General features: G+C 41.0%; 1 protein-coding gene across 1 annotated transcript in view; it reads right to left on the bottom strand.

Moving 5' to 3' along the window:
• The window catches only part of musk (muscle, skeletal, receptor tyrosine kinase), a 48,860-nt gene that overhangs the window by 13,499 nt on the left and 11,069 nt on the right, over window positions 1-24,292 (bottom strand). Inside the window, exons 2-8 of the mRNA XM_048175411.1 lie at window positions 12,506-12,632; window positions 12,188-12,339; window positions 11,726-11,853; window positions 11,447-11,588; window positions 10,223-10,347; window positions 4,380-4,539; window positions 715-721 (exon numbers count right to left, since the gene is read on the bottom strand). Coding sequence (XP_048031368.1) covers window positions 715-721; window positions 4,380-4,539; window positions 10,223-10,347; window positions 11,447-11,588; window positions 11,726-11,853; window positions 12,188-12,339; window positions 12,506-12,632 — 841 coding nt within the window. The remainder of the gene's footprint in view (window positions 1-714; window positions 722-4,379; window positions 4,540-10,222; window positions 10,348-11,446; window positions 11,589-11,725; window positions 11,854-12,187; window positions 12,340-12,505; window positions 12,633-24,292) is intronic.

Genomic DNA, 24,292 nt, shown 5'->3' with positions numbered 1-24,292 from the left:
CAAATTCGTTAAATTACGAATTTGTTCTCATAATTTAACGACTTTTTTCTCATAATTTAATGACTTTATTCTCATAATTTAATAACTTTATTCTCAACATTTTATCTCGACTTTTTTCTTCAAATTTAACGACATTTTTCTCATAATTTAATGAATTTGTTCTCATAATTTAACGATTTTTTTTCTCGTAATTACAATGTAATTATATTTAAGTACTGAATAATAACAATTAACTGCATGTATTTACTATAAGATTAGGGTTAGGGTTTGGTTTAGGGTTAGTCACATGTAATTATGCATAATTTATAGTTATTACTACAGTAACTACATGCAATATGTTTAAAAAGGACATTGTAAAATTAAATAAGTTACCTATAAGTGCTACCTAAAATATAATTTGATAAAACTTTTTTTTTACAGCGTCTCTTACACATTACATGTAATTACAATAGTAATAACTATAAATTATGCAAAATTACTTGCAACTAACCCTAAACCTACTGTATAGTAAGAACATGTAGTTAATTATTTTTACTCAGTACTTAAATGTATAATACACTGTAATAGAGACACCTTTAAAAGTGAAACCTATAATTTCTCATACCTTTTGATTTTGGGGTGACCTAGACATTTTACATATTCAGCCAGGTAAAACTATATCCCACAAGGTCCCATGTTGAAGTACCACTTATTAGGATGCAAATTTATTCTTACCTCCATTCTACAGGAAAGTTACAGGATCCAGAGACGGCCACCAGAAACAGGGCCAAGAAGAGAGAAAAGCACAAACAATATCTGTTTAATGTCAGAGAGTAACACATCCACTCTGTTGGCCTGACCATTCTTCTGTCATGCAATGTTTGTGTGTATGAGAAGAGGAGGAAGACAGAACTTGGGGGGTCTTTCTGGAGATATAGCAGGTGTGAAGTTTAACGGCCGCTCCTGATTTCATGTGACAGGACTCAAGAATCTACTTCACAGAATAAACCAGTCTGACACACTGTGTGTCTTTCTCCAAAACGTACAACATTTTTTGGATACACACACATAAGAAATATAAGAAAAGAGTGAGTATTATTTTGTGATTCTGTTGTTATCTCACTAATGATATGGCTACTTACCTAATAAATAATTATACAGACATGAAATATTGATTTGAAGTTTTTCTGTTTTACTATGCGAGAAGCATCACATAATGATATATGAGAGACATGAAAATAGCACAGATATTTATGAAATCGGTTCCACGGAACAACAGATGCTGATTGACCTGTAAGAATCAAGTATTCTGGACAGCCATGTAATAGGGAATATTTGGTAAATGAACATCAGATAGACACAGGCACACATTACTCAGTTAATTCAACAATTAATTCCTAATTGTATTGTGTACATTCTCTACATGTCTAAAGTTCCACAATACAGCATCTGTGGCATGTTTGCACAGGGAGGCATTTCAGGGCTTTGAGGAGGCAAATGAGCAGCTATGCAAACACAAAGGAAGCTAACTGAAATACTGGCACCAGAAACACAGCTGCTGAAACTTAGAGAGCAGTCACATCATATTTACACAAAGCAACCAAAGAAACATATGGCTGAAACAGTAGGTCACAGTGGGTGAGTGTTTACAAAGCCCCACTTCATGGGCCTTTATTAACAGAAGCATTTCAAATTGATTTTGCTAAAACATTATGACTGTATATTACAATAATATACTGTGGCAGTAACTTGGAACAGTGACTGTATTATTTAGTACTGTGACATGTCAAGGAACTAAATGAAAATTGACTTTGTTATGTTGACCATGGTTCACTACTGTTCAAAAATGTGGGGTCAGTAAGTTGTTTTTGCAACACATTCTCGGTTCTCACTCCCACCTCGTCACATATTGATGCTTGGTCAGGATCCCTCAGCGTCACTTTTTAATGCACAGGGCACCCTTTTAGCATCATTTTTCGATGAGAAACCTTTGGCGTCATACACAGATGAGTTGGCCATGGGAATGTTATTGTCATGATGAAATTAATCAGCTAGCATGATTTTATGAACATTTATTTTAGACACATTTGAACACGTAACTCAACCCACCCCTAAATCCATTTGTGTTACACAGGATAACAGGCAGATACAACTACAGGCACAATTTATTCAAAAAGAAAAAAATTCCAATTGTTCCGAGGCCAAACAAATAATTTGTGCGGGGAACAGACCCACAAGCAGTCTCCATCCGACAAACAAATTTACACATAAAATACCGTTTTCCATTGAAACAGTAATATACCATAAAACAATGCATTCTGGGTAATATTTGACATTTTCGAGAAAGCAGCCTATAGGTTACTTTCTCGAAAATGACTAATACTATTACCCAGAATGCATTGCTTTTACAGTATATTACTGTTTCAATGGAAAACGGTATTTTACTGTGTAAATTTGTTTAGTTTTTTCACAGTTATTTTTTAGAGTGTTGGCTCTTGTATGTCTCGAGATTGATTGTGTCATTACGCCAACTTTGTTTGTGAAATGGCATTGGCTCTCGTGTGTCTCATGACTGACTGCATCATGCTAAAGCGTCGGGTGTGTCTTTCAAACAAGATGTGACTGCATACATTCATGGAGAGGGATCATTTTCAGTGATTAAAACATTAAAGGTGATGTCACGCGTTTTTAGGCCAAAACATTTTTTGTCACATACAGCAAACATCTCCTCACTATCCTCTAGCTGCCTGTCCCCTGAACACACTGTAAAAAAACGCAGTCTCTGTAGTCGCCACAAGCTTCGAAAATGGCAATAAAAACAAACTGGTGCAGCCTGGACCACGAATCATAATAAACATGCTCCAGCCAATAACGGACAAGAATGATTTTAAATGCGCGTTCATGACTGTTTCAGGAAGCATGGAGGTGAGGGGGAGGAGGAGGAGGTGGAGGAGGAGGGAGGGTCTAGCTAGCCTCCGTTTTGTTTGACAACACTTCGAACGTCAACAGGAAGTTACTCCACCCAGGATCACTTAGAGCACCTTTAAGATCCACTCTGTACTTCACATAAAGATAGCTTTATAGCTTCTGAAGAGAATGCAACATGAGTTATTTGAAATATTTTTATACTGTTTTTTTGGGGGGGGTTAGTTGTTGCAATAAATTCCTGTGACAACTTTTATTTGCCCATTACGTGATTTAAAAAAACAAAAAAACAAAAAAAAAAACACAGCAACAGTGTAAAAGTAGTCCAGTTCCATAGGAAAACCGCAGACTTGTCAACACTGCAACGGAGTACCATGAATGTCGAAAAAATGACACTAAAGAGATACCCAGTGTGTTAAAAAGTGACGTTGAGGGATCAGGACTAATTAAGCGTCAATATGTGACGAGTTGGTGGTGAGAACGTGTTGCTTTTTAAAGAAGTCTCTTTTGCTCACAAAGGCTGCGTTGTTTGATCAAACATAGCCTACAGTTAAAACTGTAATATTGTGAAATGTTATTACAGTTCAAAATAACTGTTTTCTATATGAATATATTGTAAAATGTAATTTATTCCTGTGATGCAAAGCTGAATTTTCAGCATCATTGCTCAAGAATCATTTCTTATTATTATCAGTGTTGAAGACATTTTTGAGGAAACTTTGATACATTTTGTTAGTATTCTTTGATGAATAGAAAGTTGAAAAGAACAGCATTTACTTGCAAGAGAAATATTCTGTAAGATTATAAATGTCTTTACTGTCACTTTTGATCAATTTAATATGTACTTGCTGAATAAAAGTACTCATTTCTTTACAAAAAAAAACAACAACAAAAAACATACTGACCCAAATCTTTTGAACGGTAGTGTACATCCATGTATTTCAAAGAATATCATAGTATTAACATACGTTTTGTTTCCAAATTAACGTGGTACCTGTCAACAAGTGCATTTTTTCACGTCGACATTGTCAATTATAAATGCATATACATGTACTATAGGATTATTTGGAGATCATTTTAAATCCATAATTTATAACATTTTAACTATTTTGCCTTAACATCATGACAACCTTGTTACAACCTCCAAAATAAAACAAATAACAGGCATTTGACAGTGATAACAGTTACAATAACAGTTGTCAAATACTTTTTTTGAATGTTACCTCTATATTTATGTTATAACCCATATAAGCATTTACCATGGTATGCATACTTCATGCTAAACATAGGGTCTTTACTACAGAGATTGTTACTGCAATAAAATAGTTATTTGGTATTACCACTACTGAAAAATGTTTTTCTTTACAGTTGAGTATCAGTATCTCAGTATCTATGCTATTTTGCGAGACACTGGGACTTGTAGGGACAAAGTAGTAGACAAACCATTGAAAGTAAGACTCAGTACTTAAACTCACCTGAAACAGTTATTTTTGCTGTAGCTTTGACGGTATTGGCTCCTCCGCTGTGCTGGTTAGTAGCCTGACAGGTGTAGAGAGCTGGTTTATGCACCACCACACGTAGAACAGACAGTATGACTTCATCCACCAGTGTCTCCTCCACTGACGCTCCTAAAATCTACAGAAGACAAAAATATGAAGCAGCACAACTGTTATTAACATTGAAAATAATAAGAAATGTTTCATAATATTAGAATGATTTCTGAAGGATCATGTGACACTGAAGACTGGAGTAACGATGCTGGAAATAAATTACATTTTACAATATATTCACATAGACACTTATTTTATATTGTAATAATATTTCACAATATTGCTGTTTTTACTGTATTTTTTAAAGTCAATGCAGCCTTGATGAGCAGAAGAGACTTATTTCAAAAACATTAAAAAATTATACCAACATCAAACTTTTGAACAGTAGATAATAACAATAATAACAATCACAAACAATTATTCTGGCAAGTGATATACCCACGAAATGTAGCAACTAAAAATGAATATATTATTATTATTGCTATTAATATAGCTATTTGCATTTGTAATTATTACAAAAACTGCCACCAATGTTCTTTTTTGTATATGTGCAGAATAGAATAGAATAGAATAGAATAGAATAGAATAGAATAGAATAGAATAGAATAGAACTGATGGGTCAAATGCAAGTCGCATGATTATTCCAACAAATATAACAAATCCTTCTATTTATCATTTGGATGTGTTAAGACTCCTGCTATTTTGCTAATGTGATTTGTTGAGTTTATGAGAACATTATGAGAGCCTGTAGGAATGTCAGTCTCATGCTGCGATCACGGCTCTATATTTGACAAAGTGCGCATGCAGCTGATTTTAGAAGGCACTTCATCTGGCTCAAGAAAACTAATGAGCTGAGAGTCCTGCCAGAATGACACTCAGACAGGGTAATTTTAATCAGCGGTCTAATAACATCTCACGGGTTTCTGAGATGCTCTGAGGGTTAGAGTTCAAAGTTCATTTATCAATCATCATCAGCTATGACAGCTCAAACTGTTTATAATAGCAATGCTTTATGTATACAATGTCTTTTCTAAACTATTACATAATATTATTAGTGAAAAGAGCACAAAACATCCCCCTGGAATTATAAGGTTCTATCTGACATTTTTCTCAAAATTGAGTTATTCACATATTCTTATTATTCAGAATGCAGAACCTTATAATTCCAAGGGGATATAAAGTCAAATGACATTAATGGTAGTGTGTTTAAGGATTTGTTCAAAGTAGCAAATTAGTGGATATATATATATATATATATATATATATATATATATATTATAAACATATCTCAGAATGATTTCAGACAGACTTCTGGGGCAGTGTAACAGTTTAATGATCTACAGCAAAATAGAGTGAGCTTTGGGGAGAACTAAACATATATTTAAAGCTGCATTCCGTAACTTTTTTTGGTTAAAAATTATCCAAAATCAATTTCTGAGCAAGTACATAACCAGATAGTGTTCAAAACTACATCCTTACCTTAGCCCAATTCACTACAGTAAGCTTGTAGTAATGTTTTATAATAAAATTGGTACTGGTGGGTTTCCGCGGGCATGCAGCCGTTCGTCTTTGCGTCATTACGTCACTTCTGTAAACACAAAGGAAGGAGTCCCAGCTAGTAGGCTATGCATATAGGATGCTGCTGGTAGCGGATCATTTATAGCCTTTTCTCACAGCAGCTGAAATAATGAAACTTATCATTTTGATGGTGGATTGTAATCCAGAATGGTCCAAATGACAATCATCAGTGACAACTGGAGATTCACCCGTAATCAAAAGCAAAAGACTTAAGACTACGGACTGGCTACAGAAATTGAAATCTACAGTTAACACTAATACACACTAAATACACATAGTCACGCAACGCTGATGTTTTTAAAATATACAATTTGAGAACAAAGTATAACAGTTATAATAATTAGCATGGTTTGACGTGATCCGAGCTAAGCGAGCGTTAGATTTAATCACCATTGGCAGCACGATTTATTGTAGGCCTAATGCTTTTTTCCTTAGTTGGTCAGAACAAAAGTGGCAGACATTACTTACTTGTTCAGACATTTTCCTGTGAAAACACAATGCACGTAAAGCTAATAATTCCGCATATAACTGCAATTGCAGGTTTCAAACAGAGATGGCGACAAAGAGGCAAAAGTTATGGACAGCAGCTTTATTTGCTACTGTAGAATTTCTTACTAGAAATGGCATCAGAAGTGGAAAATCTTGGTCAAAAATGTACATTTACACACAAACTTTTAGACATATTCTATCTTTTTCTAGTTCATCTAGTTCAAATGCTACAGTATGTATCGAAATGATATGTGTCGTGAAAAGCGCTATACAAATAAATGTGAATTGAAAGGTACGAAAAGGTTTTTGGGATTTCAACGGCAGCGAAGGATACATCTAACAGCAAAATCCCCAGAGTAAAATCAGCTCTGCTCAGAGTACATTTGGTCTCTCTCTACATAGAGTTAAAATATCTCTGAAGCAGAGTTAAACTTAATGACATAATTAAGTGATGATTGAGCATTAGTGATGAACACCTGCTGTTAACAAGCATAATCACTGAAGGAAAAGAAACACAAAAACTACATCTGAAATGAAATCAACTGAACACAAAAGACATCAAATCTCTCAAGATCTCAGCAGAAGATGATTAAACAACTCCACAAACAACATTACCAGCTTCACTTATTACTAACCAGATTGATTTTATTTCTGTCTTATGTCTACAGAAGCTCTTATTGAGAATTAACAGAGGTTTAGATGTTGATGTTTTATTGGTCAAAAATAATAATAATAATAATAATAATAATAATAATAATAATAATAATAATAATAATAATGCCACCATCATGCTTATCAGTGCTTGCTTTAGTTGGGCTCTTGACCCTTTTATATTTTAAAATAATTTTCTTTTCAATGTTTGCAATAGTGTTTCATAACAAACGCTTACACGTTGCTGAATCTGAACACTGAAGGATCAGATCAGCTGACATTTTCTGCTTGTAAAACTTTTGAATAATTGTGGGTAACACCATAATACAAAACTCCCATTATGCACGGCAATATGAATAATTATTGTCACCACTTTTGAGGATTGTATGATAAATGTTCATGTCTAAGCCTGAGTGGTAACAGCTGTTCTTCAGCAGTATGATGGCATTTGTTCAAATTTTTTTTTCTTTGCAGCTCTGTAATAGCTGAATCTCAGTATATAAAACAAAACAGAGAGATAACTGGGATGCTCATTCAAAAATCTTACAAGTAGAAAACATCAGCTGATCTGCTTCTTCAATCTTGTAATTCAGCAATGTGCAAGTGTTTGCTGTGAAACACTATTGCAAATGCTGAAAAGATAATTATTTTAAAAATATAAAAGGGTCAAGAGCCCAACTAAAGTAGACAGTGAACACCATGATGGTGGCATCATTTTTTGACCAATAAAACATCAACATCTAAACCTCTGTTAATTCTCAATAAGAGCTTCTGTAGACATCTGACAGAAATAAAGTAAATCTTGTTTGTAATAAGTGAAGCTGGTAATGCTGTTTGTGGAATTGTTTAATCAGATCTTGAGAGATCAGATCTTGAGAGATTATATATATATATATATATATATATATATATATATATATATATAGAGAGAGAGAGAGAGAGAGAGAGAGAGAGAGAGGGATCAAATGTTATCTGAGCAGAGTTGATTTTACTCTGAGCAGAGCTGATTTAACTCTGGGGATTTTGCTGCTTTCTTCAAAATTCGAACAGATGAAGGTTTTTCAATAGACAAGAAATTAAGCTAACATTAGATTTGGACGTGCCTTGATGCCTTCCTACCGAAGGCAGCATTTTTAAGTTTTCAGATGCAGCCAATATGTACAATTCTGACAGATACATAGACCACAATGCAACACAATTGATGCTGTCATAGTCATTTTGATATTTAACTGCATAATACTTGTAGCTACCTTAAACTGACTGTTTAAAGCTGACTATAACATAGTTATAGTTTACTATATTGTTATCATTTTCGTTTGTGTAATTTTTTATATTTTCTCCAACAGCCAAAGCACACATACAGGCCTAAAAAATGGTGCGTAAACAAATTCATAAAGAAAAAAGAAAAAATGTAAATAATAAATCAGATCCATTACGGATTCCAAGTGATCAAGGGCGTTACATTTAAACACATTGCAAGGGTTCATAAGCAATGACGTACATCTGCGTGAATGAGACAGAAGGAAGTTAGTGAGGGAAGGGCATTAAAAAGAAGAAAAAAAGAAAAAAGAGAAGCAAATTAAAGGTGCTAAAGAGGATGTTTTGTTTTATACATTTTTGCAATATTACTTGAAACTGTGGAATACTAACAGTTTTACTAACTGATAAAAGACTATTTATTAGGTGCACTGAAAGTAAAAATATTAATATACATCATCTGTGCACGAGGTAGGGCCTTAAAAACATCAGCCATTGGCCCTCTGGCTTGTCAATCACTGCCATGACGTTCCTTGTGAGAGACGTGCGCAGATTGGCCCTCTGGCTTGTCAATCACTGCCGTGACGTTCCTTTTGAGAGACGAGCGCGGCTGCGCTCTCCAGTAACTTTCCACACTCTACAGGCGCCGCATGCAATGTTTTTGTCAGGAGACAGGAGTAACAACTGCATATTATGAGTTACCTGCGGTGAGTCCGACATAATGAATCCAAAAAACACGACACAGCAAATGCCGGTGGTAAACACTCGTGTTCCAATACGAGTGTTTACGAGTTTTGGGAGGCGTTCCTTTGAAATGTGTCGTGAAGGAGGGGGGTTGTTCTTACGCATGCGCTCATTTCAAAAACTCAGTAACAGTCTTTGGATTTTCAGTCGACGAAAAAATCCTCTCTATCACCTTTAAGCAAAAAGCAAGAACCCATCAATGAGAAAATCAAGTGAAACAAAACAAAACACAAGAGGGTGAATAGTGTGGTCAGATTTACAGAGTAGTTTAGGCAGTCAAGGGTTAAACCCTTCTGCATCTATACAACCTTATCCGAGAGGTCAGTCTCTGCTTTAGTTCTTACTGCTCACACTGTCGTTACATATCGTGCCAAAAAATAGAAGTTTCAACCACAGTCGCTTAGCCAAACCAATATTTATCTACGCATATCTAAAAAGAAATTGTATTAAAATATGATTGCCGGTATCCAAATGAAAACAAAGACAGCACAGCTTGTTCAGATCTACTCTTTACACCCCCTGACAGAAGCCTGAGAAATGTGAATCTTGGACTCTCCTGGATTTAAAGACTTACACGCTTGTTTGCAGACAATATCTTCACGTAAGACTGCTGATCAGTTTTCGGTTCCCTTTGTTTTTGTCTACCAAAATCCACATCCAAAAATGATCCCAAATAATGATAACAGTGCAGAAGTGTTTTGAATTCTTTTCTTGATCTTGATATGGCTTAAACTTTATTGCTGAGGTCCGATCAGCACCCTGAGGAATGATTGTAGTTTGAATCCTGTTAATTGTGACACCGACCAAAGCATTTACAGAACGCAGGCCTCCCATCATTGTACTGGCAGCACATTTGAGACATGCCATCTGACATTTACCATGAATGTACTGAGCTCTCTGCTCTCTGTTCCAGTAAGATGAGATGAAAGTACAATTAATTTGCTCCGTAGAGCCAAAGCAAGCATGAAGAGCAAAAGAAAGGTGAAGAGGAAGGCTGGGGAGGAGAGAGAAAAATGACTGTAAAGTATCTTATAAAGTAGAGGATTTACCGTATTGCCGTTTTCAAGCCAAGTTATAGATGGGATTGGATTGCCAGTAGCATTACACTCTAATGTAACCTCTGATCCGATCTGAACTTTCTTCTCCCTGGGAACTTTCAGTATCCTGGCAGGAGCTGTAGTAGAGTTAATGAAAAATAAGAAAACATAAAATATTTTAAAAAGCTTAAAACACGTCAAGTTTTTAGAAATGTGTATATATGTTTGTATATGTGTATAACATTTTTTATAATGTTTTTTTATACCATTTTCAAGAACATTTTGAATTCACTGAAAACAAATTAGTAAACAATGTACTTTGAAATGATTATCACTCAGAAATTGCTAGTAAATTACACAAATAATTACAAAAAAAAGGCAATAACACACAATTAAATGTGAAATTTTGAAATACAAAAACTAAAATAGTACTTTCTAAAACATACTCCAATAATCTTTGTTTTTATTTACAACTTTGAAAAATCAAGGGGAAAAAAACAGTATAAAATCAACTTAGAGGTAATGAAATATTAGCACATTATAATAATACACATTATTTTTGAAAAAAAAAAAAAAATATTAAAATACATTTTTTTTTTTTTTAGGTTGAAGTATTTTGTACAACTATCACGAAGACTGTTGGTTGCACCACACAAAATATGTTGTTTTTTTCCCCCACAATTATATTAGATAATTTGACAATTTTCTAATATTAATAAGCAGTGAAGCAGTTCTGCTAAAATATTTATTTTCTAACAAATAATAATAGATTACATCAAACTATTTTTTAAAATTACTTTTTACAAAAAAAAAAATCAAGATTTTTTTTTTTTTTTTTTAATGAGGGGTTTTATTTCATTTTGATATCAAGACAGCTTTATCAACCTGCCATTTTCACCCAAAAAATGAAGAATGAATTTTAATACATACTGTAAAACATGCTCATCATGAAAGAGGTGTTTTAAAAGCAATGTATGTATTTTTTTTATGTATTTAATAATAATAATAATAATAATAATAATATAGAGGACAAAATAAATAAAATGAGAATAAATGAATAAGTAAAAAAATAAATAAGCAAGCCAGCATTATGTCATTGACCTATAAACATAAAGCGGCCCCAAAAGTATTTGGACACTTAAGTCATACTTAAATTGTCTGAAAGTTATATTGCATTAGAAAACCTAAACAGTACAATAATACTTAAATTAGGATTAAAGCTATTTTATGACATACCCTGTACTTCAATAGTGACTGGTTTGGAGTAGGCAATTCCAAAACTGTTTCTGGCCACACAGCGATACTGCCCAGCGTCCTCTTTCTTGATGTTGTTAATTTTTAGGGAACCAGATTCCAAAACTGATATACGACTATTAACCTAAAAGATACATGAATGATGGAGATGTTAAGAAAACGCACAATGTTTGATAAGTTTTAAACCATATTATGGACCCAATAAATAAATACTGAGAAGAATATTGTATGTTAAGTAGTAAGAAAAGACGTTCCATTTACCTTAATCAAATCATCTTCTTTAATCCAGGATATTTCTGGTTTGGGATATCCTAATGTTAAACATTGCAACACTGCTTTGGACTCCAGAACCAACGTCATGTTAGTAGGATGTCTTTTGATTTGGGGCTCTGAAAAAATAATAAAAGTTAATGAGACTGATCCTCATTCCTAACTCAAAGCATTGCATAAACAGCAATTGAGAAAATCTTAATTTGGATATTCTATTATAATGTTAAAATTCAAACATGTCCACCTAAAATGTGGATTATTCATAAATCAAGCATTGAATATCTCACAGAAATATGATAATATAAGAATGTAAATTGTGAAAATCTTCATTTACAGACAAAAAGAATCAATTGACAAGTTGCATGAACACACACACACACAAAAGAAAGTGAAGATTGCATTCTCAGTGCTCACAGTAGTTATGATATAAGTTATAAAAGTATTTGAACATACTCATCTTCAGCTGTAAAGCTCCACAACTCTTGGCTGGCTCTCCAATCCCATTGTTAGCAATGCAGCAGTATTCTCCATTGTCCGAATCCTTTACATTGGGAATGATCAGCATTTGGCCATTTTCTTGTATAATGTATCTGGAATCGTAATACCTACATTCAAAAAATAAATGTTGAACATACTTCACAAAACAATGGTGTGGGATCAAGATCTCTAGAACTCTAAATTTTAAAACAATTTGTTTTGGGGAATCTTTTTTTTTTTTTTTTTTTTTTACTTTATGGATAGCATAATCAAATTTATGAAGAAAGTACTAACCGTATTGGGTAATTATTCCGTGTCCATGTAATATCGGCTTGAGGGTATGAATCAACCTCACAGATGAAAGTAGCATTATGATCCAGAGAGGCGTCCACTGTTTCAAGCAATGTTGTGATTTTGGGTGCTGAAATAGAGAAAGAAAGATATATTTTCATTAACAAATCATAATAAATGATTCCACTTGTTACAATGCAACAATTACATTTAAGACATTTAAGTATTAAGTAATATTAATTAACAACACGCACTCACTATAGGGTTAGGGTTGGGTTTATGGATAGTTACATGTAATTATGCATTATCTACTGTTATTACTATTGTAAGAACATGTAACGTGTAACAAGGACACTTGTAAAAAAAGTGTTACTTTTTCTTTTTCTTTTCTTTCTTTTTTTTTTTCTTTTTTTTTCACCCTTCAGTAACCATGTTATGAAATAGGACAGGCTTACAAGAAATGCTTTTTAGCATTTGACCCTAAATAATAATAAATCAGACACTGTAACAGTTGTGAAACTACCTTTTCACAACAAAATATTTTGCATTCTGAACACTGTTCGGCACACCACAAACAGCTGACCTCAGAGAGAGTCACAGAAAGACAACATGCTTCTGATAGAAATAACTGTGAGAATGCAGTACTGATGTTATCCTAAGAATAAATCCAACTGATAGGAAACACATCCCTCTAGTGACTGAGGGCAGAGTGGAGTTTAGGTCTCATTACACTAACAAAACTCATTTTAAAGGTAACATCATTATGATCATTATGTTTTTTGTTTTTTTTTACATTGTTTTTTTGGGATGTGTACCATAATAATATACATTTTTAATGTGTATCATGGTAATACCATGTGCCCTTTTGAGGGAACTCAGCATCAGACTGCATCAGACTGTCTCTATGGGAACTCTTCAGCGTGAGCTAGTGTCTGAAGCATTTGTGCCAATGCACCAATGAAATTGGCCTTAGAAGTAGTTAGGTGACAACCTGTAAGCAAGTCAGTGAGAGAATAATTAGATGCAAGAACATAGGTCATCAATTTTTTTGTCTTCAGAAAGCTGCTCGGTTTGATGTGTCTGTGTCATTTTTGTCTTAGATTCAACACTTAGGAGTTATTATGGCAAGCAACAATTTAAAAGATGTGTGCCTCTGTGCATACATTTTCTGACAGAGGACGATACACATTTGCGTGTCCATTGTTTGGGAGAAAAGCACATGCGGTCATGTTTTGAAAGAGGCAGCTGCCCGCATTGCAAGTGTTTCTTGCTAAAAAAGCTCTGCTCCCGCCAGCCTCTCTTTAATGTTGATGGGAACTCGGCATTTGCGCCCCCCCAGTTTGAGATGGCCCTCACTGCAGAATCACAAGATCCAGGGGGCGAGGTTTGATCCAGATCCAACTCCTCCCACTTTACATATCCCTATACCTACCCGTCTCCGCCCCTGGATCTAAACTTACCCATTTCCACCCCTTGTATATGGATCCAACTCCTCCCACTTTACATACCCTTAAACATACCCGTCTCCGCCCCTTGGTTCTCGTGTTCTGCAGTGAGGCACTACTGCATGGTTTGGGTCCCAAGGCTGCTGAAACAGCTTGGAGAATAAAATTGTGGAGATCATAGGTCGAGTTAGCAGAGAGATATGGGACAGGAATTCCCCATTCTAAGTCTTCACCCACTATCTCAGGAGTTCTATGGACAGACTTGCAAGCCTGCTCTGCGGCCTCTTCCAGTATGCCTGAAAATGTAGTAATGGCCCAATCTAACTCCAAGGAGTCGAATGTGTTTGAAGGTGAGGCAGAAACTATTAGTGAGGCTGCCTCCTTCTATACCCCTGCATACGAGGAGTTGCTTGAACCGTGCCACAGCCAGACAGAATTTGGACTGGGAGGCAAACAACCGGAAATCGATCCAGGGAAACTTGAAGAGTGATTTCTGCCATGTCAAATGCTCTGCTCTAGTGAGTCTTCTAGTTCTTCCCTATCTCTATCTAGAAGTGTCAAGATCGTAGGAGAAAACATACTCAGAGACAATTGCGATCTATCTCTCCCCAGTCGTGGCAACTTCTCTGAAGGTTCTAGTCTTACCCTCTAAGGTGTTGGGACTCGAGATGTTGTTTAGCTTTGAAACGGTTATGTTTCCATTTGGGAGGGGAGTTTTTTGACCTGCATTGCTTATGCACAAGATGAGGAGATGCAAAAGAACCAGAGATGAGGCCCTTGGCAGTGCAAAGTGAGCTGTAATAGCCATTCCATCTGGCAATGTTGGCCTCCCTCCAGTGTACTATCCTGGAGGTGACCATGCAGACATGTTTTATTAACATGCATCTTTGAGGAGTCTATGAGATGAGTATTGGTAGACGGTCGGAGACTGAGTGAAAAACGTCTTGGTTACATATGTAACCCTCGTTCCCTGAAGGAGGGAACGGAGACGTACGTCAGTAGTGACCGACGAATTGGGATATCGCTAGAGAGCCCTATCAGCTTCGAGTGAACTAAAACAAGCCAATGGAATGCGCACCGCCTCCGACAGGTGTATATAAATAGGAAGCAGATGCAATCGCACTCTGTTTTTCGCTGAGGAGACAACTGGTGTCCGCACAACAGCGAGGGTACAGAAACTGTGGCGACGGGACGTACGTCTCCGTTCCGTCCTTCAGGGAACGAGGGTTACATACGTAACCGAGACGTTCCCTTTCAGTCGGTCACGTTCGACGTACGTCAGTAGTGACCGACGAATTGGGATCCCAAATAAAGCGCCACAGTTAGGAAACCCCTTCCAGTGCCCAGTGCAAGCTCTAGCCACCCGACGCACCAATTGGGAAGGTGAAGGGGGCGAGCTTACGCCGAGAGAGTCTACTGCTGTTCCGACATACCCACTAAGTAAACTAGACTACACTGGGGAAGCGAACCCGTAGGGGACGCTGCGGAGGCCACTACCTACCCAATGGGGGAGGAGTTTACGTGGAGAATACACATATGGACTGGCCCGGGGGGCAGTATGCATATGGAGTCCCTGGGATGGCTCCACCTGGGTAGGGGGAGACTCATCTGACAGGTGACAGCAGAGCTGGCTCTGCTAAGGGAAAGACACGGACTCGGCCCGTAGGGAGTTTTAAACCGTGGATGAATACACATATGGGACCGCTCACGTAGAGGAGTCACGACATATGGGCCCCAGCCAACAGACAGCGTCAGCGACGGATGTAGGCCTGGCATCAGACACTCCGCAATGTCCGAGCCGAAGGGGGAGGCGGAGGAACTCGACAGGGTTCGCCAAGCGGGGAACACGACTGGAGTAAAAAGTATGCACGTATCCGGCCAAGGGGCGGGAATGGCATTGCAAGCCGACACTTAGAGCGGGTACAACACGTCTACCGACTAGTGGATGCGAGTACACGTGAAGATACCGGCTCTACACGTAGGCTATAAAACCTAGCGAACGTGTTAGGTGTCGCCCAGCCCGCAGCTCTACAGATATCTGTCAGCGAGGCGCCATGAGCCAGCACCCAGGAAGAGGCCACCCCTCTGGTGGAGTGGGCTCTCAACCCAAGCGGGCAAGGCACGCCCTGGTCATACCCAAGGCGATGGCATCCACTATCCAGTGGGCCATCCTCTGCTTGGAGACAGCCTTTCCCTTCTGCTGGCCTCCGTAACAGAAAAAGAGCTGATCTGAGGTCCTGAAGCTTCGCGTTCTGTCCACGTACACACGCAGAGCACGGACGGGACAGAGCAAGCTAGGGCTGGGTCTGCCTCCTCCGAGGGCAGCGCTTGCAGGTTCACTACCTGATCTCTGAAGGGAGTGGTAGGAACCTTGGGCACGTATCCAGGCCGGGGTCTCAGGATGACGTGAGAATCACCGGGCCCGAATTCTAGGCACGCTTCGTCGACCGAAAACGCATGCAGGTCCCCTACCCTCTTCAGGGAAGCCAATGCGACCAGAAGGACAGTTTCTAGAGACATTACTTTCAGGTCGACTGATCGCAAGGGCTCAAAGGGATGACCCCGGAGAGCTGAGAGAACCAGGGTCAGATCCCAAGAGGGTACGGAGGAAGGGCGAGGAGGATTCAGTCTCCTCGCCCCCCTCAGGAACCTGGCGATCAGATCGTGTTTCCCCAGGGACTTACCCTCAACTGCGTGGTGATGTGCAGCGATAGCGGCAACATACACCTTCAGGGTGGAGGGAGACAGCCTTCGCTCCAACCCTTCTTGCAGGAAGGAAAGCACAGATCTGACCGAGCATGATCGGGGGTCCTCTCGGCGAGAGGCGCACCATTCGACGAACAGGTTCCACTTCAGCGCGTAGAGAATCCTAGTGGAAGGAGCTCTAGCGGAAGTGATGGTGTCTACGACCGCTTGCGGGAGATCACTCAGAACCTCCGCATCCCGTCCAGGGACCACACGTGGAGGTTCCACAGATCGGGACGCGGGTGCCACAGGGTGCCCCGTCTTTGAGTCAGGAGGTCCTTCCTCAGAGGAATCGGCCAGGGAGGGGCTGTCGCGAGGAGGATGAGGTCCGAGAACCAGGTCCGAGTGGGCCAGTACGGAGCCACTAACAAGACCTGCTCCCCGTCCTCCCTGACCTTGCACAGGAGTTGTGCGAGAAGGCTCACTGGGGGAAACGCATATTTGCGTAGACCCTGGGGCCAGCTGTGTGCCAAGGCATCCGTGCCGAGCGTGCCGCCGGACAGGGAATAGAACCACTGGCAGTGGGCAGTTTCTGGGGAGGCAAACAGGTGTACCTGGGCCTCGCCGAAATGCTGCCAAATCAGCTGAACCGCCTGGGGGTGGAGCCGCCACTCGCCCGCAAGTGGAGGCTGCCGTGACAGCTCGTCGGCCACACCTGGGACATGAGTGGCCCGAAGGGACCTCAGATGCTTCTGACTCCACAACAAGAGATGGCGGGCGAGTTGCGACATGCGACGGGAGCGTAGACCACCTTGATGGTTGATGTACGCAACGGCCGCAGTGCTGTCTGAACGGACCAGTACGTGCTTGTCTGACAGCAGCTCCTTGAAGCGGGCCAGAGCAAGACGTACTGCTAGCAACTCGAGGCAATTGATATGCCAATGCAGCTGAGGCCCCGTCCAAAGACCCGACACTGCATGCCCGTTGTACGTGGCCCCCCATCCCGTGGCAGAGGCATCTGTGGAGATCACAGCATGCCTGGACACTTGTTCCAGGGGTACTCCGGCCCGCAGGAACGAAGGGTCCGACCACCGGACAAGGGTGCGACGGCAGCTCGGTGTCACGGGGACACGGAGCGTGCCGCGCTGCCACGCCCATCTCGGGACCCGGCCGCGGAGCCAGTGTTGAAGCGGTCTCATATGGAGCAATCCGATCGGCGTGACCGCGGCTGCAGATGCCATATGCCCCAGGAGCCTCTGAAAATCTTTCAGTGGAGCCGCTGTCCTGCGCTTGAGCGAGCTCAGGCAGTTCAACACCGACTGGACGCGCGCCTCGGTGAGACGCGCAGTCCGTGCGACCGAGTCTAGCTCGAGACCGAGATAAGAGATCCTCTGCCCGGGGGCGAGTTTGCTCTTGTCCCAGTTGACCCGAAGACCCAACCGGCTGAGGTGAGCTAAAACCATGTCCCTGTGTTCGCACAACTGCTCTCGCGAGCTGGCCAGGATCAGCCAGTCGTCGAGATAGTTGAGAATACGAACGCCCTGTTCCTTGAGGGGAACAATGGCCGCCTCCGCAACCTTCGTAAAGACGCGGGGGACAGGGCCAGCCCGAAGGGTAGGACTTTGTACTGATATGCCCGACCCTCGAACGCAAACCGCAGGAAGGGTCTGTGTCGAGGCAGAATCGAGACATGAAAGTACGCGTCCTTCAGGTCGATTGCTGCAAACCAATCCCGGGGACGGACGCATTCGAAAATGCGCTTCTGCGTGAGCATCTTGAACGGCATCCTGTGAAGATACCGGTTCAGGACGCGCAGATCCAGGATTGGCCGTAGCCCACCGCCCTTTTTCGGTACAATGAAGTAGGGGCTGTAGAACCCCGACTTCATATCGGCTGGAGGGACCGGCTCGATTGCATCCTTCGCCAGTAGGACAGCAATCTCCGCCCGGAGAACAGGTGCACTGTCCAACGACACTTGAGTGAAGTGGACACCCCTGAAAACCGGGGGACGCCGGGCGAACTGAATCGCATAGCCGAGTCTGATAGTGCGAATGAGCCAGCGGGACGGGCTGGGAAGCGTGATCCATGCCTCCAGACTCCGAGCCAGCGCGACCAAAGGCACCACAGACGCACCGGGGGTGGGGCAGCAAGGCAGAGTGGGACCCGACTCGGACGGCATGGGAGCGGCCCGGAGTGTGGTCAGACTCTGTGAGGCAGCAGTGCGTATGGGAGACGGCGCACGGGGCGCGGCCTGCGCCATCACACTGCCACCTGCTGGCGATGTGAGGGGGGGCTGCGCATGACAAGGCAGGGCCTCGCACGCTGACAGCCGCAAGCAGAGTACGGGGACCCGACTCGGACGGCATGGGAGCGGCCCGGAGTGTGGTCAGACTCTGCGAGGTAGCAGTGTGAATGGGAGACGGCACATGGGGTGCGGCCTGAACCACCACACTGGAACCTGCTGGTGAAGTGAGAGAGGGCTGAGAGTGGCAAGGGGGGCCTTGCACACTACCAGCCACACCCTCTTGGGACCTGGAGGATCAGATAACAGTTCTATTCGTGGGTACCGCTGGACTCCGGAGAGCCAGCGGCAGAACAGACCAGAAATCTCCACCCGGCCCTCCTCCGGGGAAAGAACTGTTTACTTCAGCTGCAGGTCACCATATCCCCAGGACCGCCTCCTGCTAACCAACTGGGTTGGCTGCGGGGAGAGCGGGCTGGGTTTTAGGCCAGCTTGTGAGATGAGCACATCGAGAAAGTGTACTTGACGATGACACATCCCAGCAAGACCAGCCAGGGGTGTTTCCGGACCACCATGGTGGACATTGTCTGGCCAGAGGCCTGCGCTATGACCTGTATCATGCGTAGCTCAACCCTGACTCAGAACTACCCACATGCAATGAGTGCTTTGGCCTACCACGGACTTGCCGGGGGCCAAGACCCATGCAGGGCAGAGGTGGTGTGCCCGTAGCACTGCGACCCCACCCTAAAGGGTAGTGAGAGAGAAAAAAAAACTTGTAATGCAGATTATGGCCCCCTTGGCGTTCCATATTTAACACCAAAGAGGCTACAAAACTGCCAAGTTTTTCCATGCACGTCCGGGCACAGGGGGCGGGGCAAGGCGAGTGCGCATCACACAACGGCCCCAGGGGCCCGGGAAAGCATGGTTGTCAAGTCTGAATCTGATTCAGCATGAGCACATCACGACTGTGTGACGCTCAGCATCATCTTCATTTTCAGAGCCCAACAATACTCTCTCCAATGTAGCAGTCGACATCTGATCCTCTGCTGGAGCTCCGACTAAGACGCTAGGTCCCTCATGAGAAGGACCAGCAATCCAAGCAGAAGCTACCAGCCATGTTGGACAGTGAACGTGGCCGTCCAACTGGACGACACACGGCGCACTGGGCGCCGACGTGGCCATGTTTTATTAAACATGAACCACCCACGGACATAGTCACAACATGTTTGCGATGCACTAGAGGAGTCGGGGGCCCACGGAGAATGGCTCGGCGGGTATAGCCCCACTGTGATCCTCTGGTCACCCAGGCTTATTAACCAAAGTAGTATTTTTCTTATTCAGAAAAATAAACTAGATCGGGGAATAAGTGAGGGGACTCCACCTCATTAAAGGCGCTCGAGTCTCGACCGTGCATCTAGAGCGCCAGACGACGCGCAGGGTTTCCATGGCAACGCGCGCTGTCAGCCGGCAGCTCGACGGCACACGGCGCGCTGAACGCTCAAGCCCTTACGAGAAAGGCGAGACAAACAACGCGCCGACGTGGGCATAATCTCATAAGAGAATATGAGCCACCCACAAACACAGTCTCAGCACGCTAAGCAGACATGAGAGAAAGTGATTGTGGCCGTCAGTGAGGATAGGAAACGACCGCCTCCAGAAACGCACAGACAGAATGACGTCTTGAAAAAGACGCAGTGTCTGTCTGTGAAGCTCTTTTAGAAGGGGAAGAGTCAGCTCTCTCGTGCTGAAGCACACAGGGAGTGACGCGATGTGTTCAGGTACACCACTCCCCGAACACACCGGGAGGAACCAGCCCAAATCGCAACAGACAACTGCGTTTTATATGGGAATACAGTTGCTGTTAAAACAGCAGTTGAGAGCTTAAGCTCAGGCTCCCCGGGAAGCTCGCAACCTCGCTGTTGTGCCTTAACGCCAACACAAACAGATGCTGAATCTCCAAGGCTGTTTAGTTTCACTCTTGTGAAGTCTGAAGCTGGACACCAACTGTTGGCTCCGAAGCGAAAGACAGAGTGCGATTGCATCTGCTTCCTATTTATATACACCTGTCGGAGGCGGTGCGCATTATGCAAATATCGCACGCCAATTCCATTGGCTTGTTTTAGTTCACTCGAAGCTGATAGGGCTCTCTAGCGATATCCCAATTCGTCGGTCACTACTGACGTACGTCGAACGTGACCGACTGAAAGGGAACATACTTTATCGTGTTTCTCCAATATAATATCCCTGTAGCTGTGCAACAATGTCGTCAGGCGGTTTCTATGTCAGGCATGATCGAATCCACTCGTCTCATGCACCCTTCAGCTGGAGGTGATAATTGGACATGTATGTGGTTTGTTTTTTGAGTGAAGAAGAAAGAGATAGATTCACAAGCAGTAGAATGAGAGAAGCCCCATTTGCTTTTGACTGCCCCCTCCAGCACTGTGCTAGAGAAGAGAGTTTAGATGAAGATGCTTCCACGTGGTACACTCCCTGAGGGAGTGGTAAGATTCACAGATTTGCCTTGGTGCATCGGCATAAAAGTTAACGACGCAAATCATGCAATGCATCAATTTAAAAAATTGGCATTTGTATCGTGATGCATCGTTTCTAACATATTTGCATTGGTAAAAAACTATTTATTTATATATTAGTAGATGCGCTATACTTTTATTTAGAAAGTGACCAAGAGTAGATTGATTTCTCCTCTCTAAACTGTTTCTCAAGCATGTTCTCTCATCACCACTGCTGCTACATGAAAATGACGCATCACAACACAACGGAGACTGAAGCATGTCCTGAGAGTCACATAGAATATAGATTAACATGACACTACAAAGGCCTGTTTGTGAGAAGGCCATGCGTTAGAAGTCAGAAGGCAACTTAATTTATGATTTGCTGCCAAAGAACAAAGAAAATAAACAAAGAAATAAAAGGGAACTATCTGTACTATATTTATGGCCCGCTGATTTCCGCAATGCAGAAAACATGGACGGAATCGCGGCATCCATTCATAAAAACTTAATTTACCGTTTGACGTGGAATGTCACAGAATTTGTCACAGAATAAATTAATGTTTTATGCCTTCATTTGATTACCAGAATTTTTTTTTGGGGGGGGGAGGAATAAATAAATAAAAAATCATCTATTATTGTAAACAAATTAAGAAAGTTGCTTTTTATTAATTTAATTAATTAGACATGTTTTTGAGTAAACCATTAAAATTGCATCTAGAAAAATTAAAACTGAAAACAGAATATGGTTAATTAAATAAATAAATAAATAAATAAATAAATAACTTTGAGAAAAAAAAATAAAAAAGTATTTCATAGAGCCCTACATATTGAATTGCATAGCATCATAATTTTTTTTTTTTTTTCATTGTATCGTATTGTGTTGAAACGAATCGAAATCAGATTGCACTGTATCGTAATAGGGATGAATTGCATCGCATCGGTAGCTGCTCTATATGTATCTTTAATGCATTGTATCAATGGCTATGCATCGAGATGTGTATCGCATCGGCCTCAGTTATGGAGGTGCACATCCCTTGCAACCTATGGCTGATCAGGATGACTAGCAGAGTCTTAGGGGTTTCGGATGTAACCCTGGTTCCCTGACAGAGGGAATGAGATGCACTTACACCTTGCCATACTGCACGCATGCCTGGGCTTCTTCCTTAAAACAATTGGAACATGATAACATATGTTTTTGCGTCTATTAGTCTCACTGACTCACAAGTTGTCACCTGAATACTTCAAAGGCCAATTGAAGATGAGGCGGACTTTAATGTTTTTTTTTTTTTTTTTTTTTTTTTTTACCATGTTGAACTTTAATTCTGTCAGGACCACTATCATCAAATATGATTGATAATAGCATAAAGTTTGTCTTGGCAGTATGGTTCTGTTCTGGGCAAGAACTACCTGCGCATCCATGCAGCCATGGATAAGAGCAGGGAGAGCAGCAATAACCCCCCTAGGGTAAACAGAACAAAACCAACATATGCAGATATCAATAATCTCAATAATTTAACATGTACACATATTTCAAGAATTAGTCTGATTCAGGGGAATCAGAAGGCCAAATCCTGACTGACGAGAGGAGGAGCTGGGGATGGAGGAGGGTAATTAGCTCCTGAGAAATGTGATAGCTGCTGATAATTCTGAGGAGCATATATATGGATGCTGTGATAGGCGTCGTATTCCAATAGGTAGACATGAGTCACCTGGGAGTCACCTGATGCGAGCTTGACTGACGTGACCTGCCAGAACTGACGCTATACTTGATCTCTTTCCTTGCCAGCCATCACCAGCATTTTTGATCATTTTCACAAAAATTTCATGGCCCCCTGAATATTTTGTTGTATGAATATCTGAACATACAATATATCAATAGAAAGAACAAAGCCTCTGTTTTTAAACAACAACAATTTTCTTTATTTTAGCTTCATATATTCATTTTTATCAACAGTTGAATGTGTGTTAGTTTCATAAAAAAAGCAACATTTTGAACAAAAGCTGAGAAAATCATGTTTTTGTCAAAGACTTATAGATGGAGTAGATCAAGTCCATCAGCACCACAAAGCTTCACAGTTGTCACTTCTTCGTGAGTTCATGACGTCATTCTTTTTAGTTTAAACATAAAAATATATAGCACACACGTTAATTTGAGTACTGTGTTGTTAGTTTAGTGAGATCCTAATACCAGACTGTTGAAATAAGTTGTGTCAAGTCTCTTCATGAGTACTGCTATTTGTTTGTCAAATGGAGTTGTGGCCTATGTATGGTGGTATGTAATCACTAATAAGGTTCCATTTCATTTCATGCTGCCTATTTATGCAACTAGCAAGCTCAGGCTTTGGAACAGAACAGATGGTTGTGCATACTGTATGTATTAGGCCTACATAAATTTTAGGAGCACAAAGTAATATTTAGGCTAATTTTAATTACAGCAAGACCAGCCCTTTACTATTCTTCTAAGACACTGTTAAAGTCATTTTACATAAACTGGTATTTTACATAAACTAAATATGTATGCCTCTGGATATTGCAGTTTTACAAACCTGATTCCAGAAAAATTGGGACACTGTACAAATTGTGAATAAAAACAGAATGCAATGATGTGGAAGTTTCAAATTTCAATATTTTATTCAGAATACAACATAGATGACATATCAAATGTTTAAACTGAGAAAATGTATAATTTTAAGGGAAAAATAAGTTGATTTTAAATTGCATGGCATCAACACATCTCAAAAAAGTTGGGACAAGGCCATGTTTACCACTGTGTGGCATCCCCTCTTCTTTTTATAACAGTCTGCAAACGTCTGGGGACTGAGGAGAGAAGTTGCTCAAGTTTAGGAATAGGAATGTTGTTCCATTCTTGTCTAATACAGGCTTCTAGTTGCTCAACTGTCTTAGG

Source organism: Megalobrama amblycephala, linkage group LG2 (genome assembly GCF_018812025.1).
Source record: "Megalobrama amblycephala isolate DHTTF-2021 linkage group LG2, ASM1881202v1, whole genome shotgun sequence".
In the NCBI taxonomy this organism is placed as follows: Eukaryota; Metazoa; Chordata; class Actinopteri; order Cypriniformes; family Xenocyprididae; genus Megalobrama; species Megalobrama amblycephala.
This window is presented reverse-complemented; position numbering and strand designations above follow the sequence as displayed.